This window comes from Nothoprocta perdicaria, unplaced genomic scaffold, assembly GCF_003342845.1.
Source record: "Nothoprocta perdicaria isolate Ctin4 unplaced genomic scaffold, notPer1 scaffold_40, whole genome shotgun sequence".
In the NCBI taxonomy this organism is placed as follows: domain Eukaryota; kingdom Metazoa; phylum Chordata; class Aves; order Tinamiformes; family Tinamidae; genus Nothoprocta; species Nothoprocta perdicaria.
In genome coordinates this window covers 3389571-3398426 of record NW_020455644.1, presented here as the reverse complement: position 1 = coordinate 3398426, position 8856 = coordinate 3389571, and the positions used below count along the sequence as shown (strand labels likewise).

At 43.0% G+C, this 8856-nt stretch overlaps 1 protein-coding gene across 1 annotated transcript in view; it reads right to left on the bottom strand.

Moving 5' to 3' along the window:
- Positions 1-653: 653 nt before the first annotated feature.
- CMTM8 (CKLF like MARVEL transmembrane domain containing 8) overlaps positions 654-8856 on the bottom strand; it is a 30544-nt gene continuing 22341 nt past the window's right edge. The window contains exons 2-4 of the mRNA XM_026045569.1: positions 8550-8723; positions 3568-3684; positions 654-968 (exon numbers count right to left, since the gene is read on the bottom strand). Of these exons, the coding sequence (XP_025901354.1) occupies positions 885-968; positions 3568-3684; positions 8550-8723 (375 nt within the window). The 3' untranslated portion in view covers positions 654-884. The remainder of the gene's footprint in view (positions 969-3567; positions 3685-8549; positions 8724-8856) is intronic.

Here is an 8856-nt window from a genome sequence, read left to right as displayed (position 1 = left end):
TGTAAATTGAGAGGGAGGAAGACAGGAGGTTCTTCATTTCTGCCACTGTACTGTGCCAATTCTATGTGTAACCTTTAATTGCTTAATAGTATTTAAATGCCCTAATTTGAAAGAGGACAGATTATTGGCCTAATCTGAGGGGAAAAACCTCCAGACTTCTAGTAAACAAAAAATATTACTTTTGGTAGGGGTTGTGATATTTTCAGTAGGCTAAACCTTGAGCAGTAAAGGATTTATGCCTTACAGCTTGCTGGATGTGAAAACCCTTTTAAAATAACATGTTGCAGTGGCGACGATCTTTCCGTGAGCTTCAAACCACCTAATGAAGATTAAAATGTACCCAAAGTAATCTCATGCAGATGGTCCCAGCAAGAATAAAAGACCCACCCTTCTACTCCCTGCTTACCAAACACACAAAGTTGGCTCAGTCATTTATTTATTTTGAAACTTTGGGGATTTTTTTTTTGCACAACGTCACTTCTGACACATAACAACTAGCCAACGTCAATCTTAGTGTTGCTTTCTAGCATTTAGTATCAAAAAGTTTACCTGTAACACTGATAAAAGTTCAATTTACAAAACTGGCACATCATCCAAGTAAGATTTATTAAAAGTTTAGTCATAATATCTATACAATGTCTAGAAAAATACTGTGTTAATTTTAAAAAGGAAGAGTATGAAATTTTATGGTACAGTACAAAGACTATGTTAGCTGTCACTAAAGATGATATTGTATTATAAATACTCATTTTAATCTAAGCTTAAAATACATTATGTCAGTTTTAATAGAAATATCCCAAAGGGCTTCACCCCTCTTCCAGACTTCCATCACGAGCACAATCCTCAGGGTATTTTAGAATACAAAACACACTGTAGGTAAATTTTTACTGCAAAGTTCGTGATCGCCAAGATATAAAGCTAAAATAGGTATTCCCAGCATAGCAGGAGGTAACCAGGAAGGCAAAGAACTGCAGAGAGAGAGAGAAAAAAAAAACAATAAAAATATTAGAATATATATTTTAGAGCATCCTCATCTCTATGAATAATGGGGTTTGTGAAGAGGAGGAATAGCAGACTGAAGGGGCATTCTCTTTCCTCCTGGTCCTTGTGTGGCCTCACACTCAACACTGGGTGACCAGGCTCACATATCCATGGAAGCACGTGCCTGGAAGCAGCCAAGAAAGGGCCTATCTCCATTTGTGCTCTCCATATCCTGCTGCCTCAGTGTCGATCTCGCAGCTGAGGTGCCCACCAGCCCTGCACTTGCTGCCCGGCCCATCCCTTGCTGGCGAAGACCAGGGCAGAGCCCCAGGCTCAGCTCAAGCCGACACTGCTGCTCTGCTCCAGGGACTGCTGGAAACCCTCCTATATTCTCAGCTTATCACACCTGGCATCCAAACAGACTGTTTACAGGGAAACGTTGGGTTCAAAATGCAGGCCTAAACACGTGCTTAAACTGAGGCCAACAGGCTCAGTGCAAACCTGCCCCATCAGCCTGGGACTGATTCCAGTGGGCTTTTCCCGAGCGCAGCTTTTCCTCAGTGCAAATACCGGTGGCTGCAAGCAAGTTGAGATACTACCTTTTTGTTAGAAATTGGTCACAGAACAAGCCTTCTTGGCTCATTTTGCATTTCAAAGACTGTAAAAACTACACGTATCAGTGGCGTGGCTTCTAAGAGTCCTCGCAGCATAGGCACATGGAGACAAAAGAGAGTTGGTATTGATCAAGTCCAGTTTGGTGCCAGCAGTAGAGCTGCTGTTAATCACTGCAGCTTGATCAAAAGAGACAGCTTACGGTAAGGCCATAATGTCTTGTGCTGGTGGTCTGTGCTGGTAGCTGAACCAAATAAAGCTGAAGCCTGCCCCTGGCTTAAGGCTACTTTTCTTGAAGGTGAGCAGAGATGGCACAAGAGGCTATGCCAATATCCAGCCTTGGAAAAACTCAGAACTCAACTGGAAACAAATCCCTGAGCAATCTGTTAGTCCTACTTTGAGCAGGGGATCAGACCAGACAATCTTTACAATCCATTACAGCCTAAATTATTCTCTGCTTCTAACATCTCTGGATAAGCACTTCAGCTACAGGCACTACTGTGCATGTACACAGGCAGTAAACCTAAGTCCTCCAGTAAAGGACTCTTGGTGAACTTTGGTCTGTAGCACCAGAAATGGTAGATGGTGATGCAAAATGACTAGGAAAATGTAGGCTTCCTTATTTTCAAGAATTTTGTTTCTTATGAAATAAAGCTCTTTTTTTTTCCCAACAGAAATGCTCTTTGGGGGATAAATAATTTGCTAAATTCTCACAAGCACATAAAAATTCATAATTGATTCAGACAGCAAGAATCTCCATTTAATAAAGTTTATGCAGACAGTATGTTAGATGAATAATATTAGGAGATATTAGGAGAGTTTCCAAACGTCCCAGGAGATATAGAGCCTCCATGCACTTTGCATAAAATCTGAATCTGCAAGGAAGCTTATCTAGCACCAAACAAGCTCCTGTCAACAGCACTCGCTGAGTAATCGCTCAGTAGCTGTGAGGTGCCAAAAGGAGAAGACCTGGAACGCCACAGAAGAAGCAGGGATGCAGTTATGCAGCTCCTAAGACAAAAATAGAGCAGGTGCTTAAGTTTCTGTGTTCACCACTACACAAAATAAGGGGCGGACAAAAAGGCAGGACTTGTGAACAGCCCAAAGGGGACAACTGCAATGCACCAACAGTCAACAAAGTAGCTGTTATTCAGACTTACTCTATTAAATGAACTTGAACAGTGCTGCAATAAGCAAAGAGTTGCTCTAACTATCTAGGGAAGGTCTTTACCTATTCAGGAAGTGATTAGGCTTTTAAAAAATGTGTGTTTTCTTTTTTTCTGTTTGTTTTTTTTTTCCCCCACGTCAATTTGCTGCCTTTAATCTTAAAATTTAAGTAGGAAGGCAGTAATGTCAAACTAATTAATGATTTGCATCCACTTTAAAACACTTGGAAGCTGCATCATCTCAATCCAGAGAGCAGATTATCAGAGGTAATGGCTGGATAGGAAGACGGCTGCAGAAACAGCAGCACCACGTCAAGAGCTTCCCGAAAGGGCTGTGTGCACCATGAGTTCCCTTCACAGAAAGGGGAATGCACCTTATCAGCTTCAGTGTGAGGTCAGCTGAGGTAGTTCACGCTGCTTTTGAGTTACTTAAGTGCACTGCAGTGATTCACTGCTCACTCAGTTTGTTAACTCTGATGCCCTGCAATAACATCTGCAATACATGGGGATAGAGGAGAGGAAAGCAGGATTATCTTGAAAACATTACCTCCTTACCTCCTTATTACCTTGAAAACACTACAAGCCTCTTCTGCTGCAACTGCCCTGTGGCTGAAGGCACTCACCCTTGCTAGTTACCTCCAAAAACTAGGAGCTGTTACAGCTATCTGTGGATTTGGTGCATGAGCTTCTACATCAGCCTATATGTTTTCAAATCCAGGACATGTGCACTTCAATCCTCACCTCTAGGATCCTCCTTTTGACACACCTTTTTAGATTTAGAATTGATTTAAACAGGAAATGAACTCACTGAAGAAGCTGCCCAGCTGTTGTAATTGTGACTGACCAGCTCTTTGGTGACTGAGGATGCATCTACGATGGCAGCAATGAGGTACAAAACGAAAGCACTCCCATTAAAACACAGACCCTGTGGCAAAACAAAAGGAAACAATCAATTCACGTGCAGATACCTTTGTTGCCATTTTATACTGCAACATGACAAAACCATCCTCTAAATATGATGTACACACACAATGTGATTCTTAATGATCTTTCTACTCATGATCTACTCGTGATCTATAACATTTAAATTGAACTGGTTATTTTAACACTGATGTGCATTAAAGCACCTTTTGGACAAACTCTGTTCTCTTCATGACAGTGAACCCAGCAGGAGTGTAAAAGCCAGTGTACCGGGGTTTCCCAAAAGTGAAAATGAGGACAAAGCCTCCTTATCATGATCAAAATGGTTCACACTGAGATATTATATCCAAAAAAAAAGAAACAAAACAAACTGCAATTTGATTACCTTCCTAATCTGTGCAGTGTTACACTGCCAGAGTGAAAGAGCTGTGCACATAGACCACTGTTAGAAAGCCTACAGAACCTCATCTCTATTTTTGCAGAAGAGCAGGTCAAATTTTCAGTCAATATTCTTCCATCATTTAGGATCTCACCTTTCCATTTTTCTTGAGAGGAGAAAGAAACAGATAAAAGCCAGGAAAATGATCTGAATGGATTACATGGGTTGTCAAAAGACCCGTGGCAGATGTTGCATTTTTAGATATGCACTTTTTAGCAGCGCTCACATCTCAGGATACCCACGTTCATTGTTAAGACAGAAACAAAGGAGAAGACATTGATCTCCCACAACACTACAAAGTGCTACTAAAAGAGCACTCCGGGAGTGTTTTTTTCTTCTGGTTTTGCATGCAAGACAGAACAGCAAAGGAAGGAAGCAGACAGGTCAGACAGGACGTAAGACAGACAAAAAGCCACCACTTTCTTTTTTAAAACTAAACAATAGTAATCCTTTGCAATTTAGCTACTTGCTACTTCAAAATCACGACCACAGGAGGTCTAACGTTTAAAAAAAAAATCCACCTTGCTAGTTGTCCAAAACATATGAATTTGGGCATAAAATACCACTTTAATGCACCGCTGCGCTAAGTGGAAAACCTGTGACACATTTTGCACACATTTGCAATTGCACGAATTGGTACCTGTCAATTCAAGACAGTTCCTGCTCGTGTATGTAATCTGCTCCCTGCAGCTTCTGGCCCCATGTTTGCACTCCAGAGCATCATGCAGGTGTCACAGCCCTTAGCTGTGCTGTCCCACTTGCCTCCAAATACAGGCCGGCCCACGCAGCTCCAAATTACTAGCTTGCACGGTGTGACCCAGGAATATACATCAGTTATTCATTCCTGCACTCACGAGCTCTGACAGAATGTAAAAGAAAAGTTGGAGCTCAAGAAGAGAAGTTTGGAAAGCAGTGACAGAAGTTGTATCCACATGTGCAATTCCCCCTGCGCAATACACTGGGAATAACGCTGGAAGTGGCTGCTGTGGAAGCTCCTCACATCTATTTTTGACTTTTGGTTCAAGCAGGCTTAGCTTTAGATCAGATGGATTCCAGGCCACAGTGACCCTTTCCCATGACACAGGCAGTCATGGGAAGCCCTTTCCTCATGGGAAACCATTCGGCAAGCGTGTGCTTGGCCCGCTGCAGGCTCCTCCAGGGAGCACCACGCAGGGCTTTCCACTGCTAACATGGCGCTCCTTCGTCACCTCTGCCCACGTGAGAAGCTTTCCTGTTGTTCCTCCTTGTGACACCGCTTAGTGTCACTGCAGTACCCAAGTGTGGGCATCTCACTGCAGGGGAGAGGTGGCAGCATGAAAACACCTTCAATAAACCCAGGCCTCTCGTCCTGGGCCTGTTTTTTCCAAGTAAAATGAAGCACAAAACATCTTCCTGTTGGGGCTCTGGTCTGGACTGGTGGGACCACTGGTGGGAGGCAAGATGACCAGCAGCAGACACGGAACTTGAGAGGTTGGCCGCCTTTGGGCAGCTGATGCCCTCGTCTCCCTTGCCTCCCGCGGGCGCCTCAGGAGCTCGCAGCCGAGCCCGCGAGAGCAGCTCTCTCCTGGGGGCCCTGGAGCCTCCCTCTTCCACGTGTCAGGAGCAAATCCGATGGTGACAGCGGGAGGCCACAGCAGAACTTGCTGTACAAACCCTGCCGGACACACAGCCACTGACCCCGCCGGACACACAGCCACTGCTGCTGCCGTGCACAGAGCCTCAGGCTGAGGGCAAGGCCTCCACAGGCACACGGAGGGGACTGCCCTGCCTGTCCCAAACGCCTCTTGTGGAAGATGTGCAGGGAAAAGCCAACAAAGGAGCCTTTGCGATGCCTGATCAAATGCAGAGCATGTTGGGGGGCTCTCACAGTGTCCTCTAGTTCCAAAGTCCTTGCAACTTCAGGATATTTGGAAAAAAAAAAGCCACTTTTGCCCAAGTTTCCACAGATTGCTATGGGCAGGCCCCCGCCCATTCAGATGAAGCCCAAGGTCTGGGATTTGAGAGTCAATTTATATACTTACATTAGTGTTTTTACCTCATCCGTATCAGTTGATCATAATAAAAAGTATTATCTCTACTCACAGATCTCACCTCTCTTTGCCTTAGCTGGGCAGTACAGTAATGAACTATGAAAACATAAATTTTCGGACAGGATGCCAGCAGTTGGCAGACTCAGGAGAACTTCTGTAAAGCAATGATTTCCAAATCCTTAATTTTAATAGCCTGGAGTATTTGTTGTTGTTATTTTTAAATTTCCCATTCCAAAAAGACTCATTTACCCTGGAAAGCTACAAATCCCTTCCATGTCTTGTCACGTAGGAAGGGAAAAAAGAACATAATTTTCGAGAAGTGCTGTTTTGGGAAATAACAGTGCTGGGGAAGATGGAGTGCAGTGCAAGCTGATTGGACCTTTACTGCCAATATATTACTCAAACCAAATGGTTCATGCTAAATTACCATCTGCTCCTTAAATTCAAACTTTCCAGATTTTAAAAGCTCCCACTGATTGTTTTAGCGAAGAATTTGCACTGTTAAGGACAGTCAGTTTTGGAAAACAACCTTTGGGTTAATCTGCAGTAAAGTAACCGTGTCTTAAGCAACGTGGTAATGTGCTTAAACTGAAAAAAAATAAAGAATTTAGGACTTTAGGATAGAGAAGTCGAGGTAGCTTCGGGTTTGGGATGTTGTATACAATTAGTAGAGGTTGAGCCACCACCTTAAGAGGTCGAGCAGCAACTGGCAGAGAGTGAAGCTCCGGATAGGCTGGAGCAGGGCAGGGAGGTGAGGGCAAAGTCCCTGACTCGCAAGGTGAGCGTCATGCCCTCCAGGATGGGGACGTCCCCAACATCCCCCTGCGAGCAGACCCAGCCTTCCAGCCAGCAGCAGGCCAGCTCACAGGCTGCTCCCAACCGCGCTTCCTTAGGGCAAAACAAGCTGCCTTCTCAGCATCTTGGTTTTGCCTTGCATTTATTTTCTCTTCAGATCACCTTTTTGCATACAGGGAAACTGCCTTTTGGGCCCACCTGCATGAGAGCTCATCTGTGATACTTTTGTAACTCAGAGCAAGAAGGGCACTCAATGTCACGCAGAAACAAATATTCCAGTTCGTCTACCACATAGATCAGGGACAACTCATTTACGTGCAGCTGTTGCCTGATGATACTGTTAAATTAATAAAAGAGGGATAATGACTAAAACTGGATCCAAATGGATGCAAAAATGTTTTCCCTTTGAATGTACTTTATTTACATCAAATGCAATGAAAAAAAAAGACCACTAAAATCTCTAAATGTAGCCAGATACATTACTGCTGTAATTGAAATAATCCAACATTTCTGTAACAGTGTTATAGCCTTAATGGTAGTGGCTGGTCATGAAAACAGAGACACTATTTGAACACAGTCCCGTTTTTTCTTATTAGTAATTGCTACAGTTGAGGATCTGTTGCAGCACACATTGGGAACACAAAAAAAACCAACAGAATTCCCAATTTTAATCACATACACAGCATAGCTGATAATCAGCTGTTTGCACACACAAATCAAATATACTTTATCAGAACAAACTTCTGGGTAATAATCTTTAGCCAATAAATTAAAAGTAGTATCTCACTGTATCAGGCAAACACAAAGCCAGATTTATAGCAATTCTTGGATGGGTCACAAATGAGTGTTGGTTGAAATGATGGTGATTTTAAGGATTTATTTCCCGAAAAAACAGCATTAGTTACAATGACTGTGTAAGCAATGTACAGTCGGGAGGCATTACTAGCAGAAATTACTCAAACCATAAAACTTGGAGCTGAATTTCAAGTGCTTGTGATTTTTTTTTGTAATTTAGTTAGTTGTTTATCTAGTTTTAATTAAGTCTTCAGCCAATATCAAAGGGAAGTATTTTACATAAAATGCTGCTGCCGATTATATATATGTTATATATATGCGTATACATATACATGGACACACATATGTATATACAGGACACATACAGATGCCACCTCTGAACGACCTTTTCTTTTGCCCTAGCAGAAGACAACTTGTGTTTAAGGTCTAGGGTCTCATTTCCAAATCATGGTGTTGAGTCAAGTAGGGATTTCTAATGTTTAAACCAAAGGGCCAGGTCTGTTGGCTCACAAGAAGCTGCAGACTTAAAATTCTTCATGGAATATAATCACTACAGGGAGGAAAAAGAAAAATAAAAGGGAGGCATGTCTCTTGATCAACCAATGAATGCAATCGTGGAATGCCACAGAAAAATGTTTCAAAAAGCATCTGGATAGTAAAGAGGTCAGAAACTGGAGGTATGCAGCAACACAGTCACTGGGGAAAAGCCAGTAGGAGAGTGGATGAAGTTCAGCTGTAGAACACATCAACATCTGCAGCACCCAGCAAACCCTCCAAAGTGCAGCAATGACAAAAACGAGGTGTATTTACCACCGTGGTCCATGGCACCTGGGGGATCCTGGTGTAGGTCATTGTCATGTAGATGATCAGGAAGAAGACAGTGAGAACCCAGTAGAAGACAGCTACAAACATGACCCAGCCAAAGGCTGGGTATAGGAAGTATTCTGTTCCAGCAATCAGGGTCCACACCAGCAGCCCTAAAATCTGCAAGAGTCACAGAGAAGATAATTGTTATTTAGTTTTAGACCTTGTATTTTCATTCTAGGTCAAAGAATGGCATCATTTTGGGGGTTTTATAGGGGTTTTGGAGGGATGATGCACGCCGCAGAAGATGGCA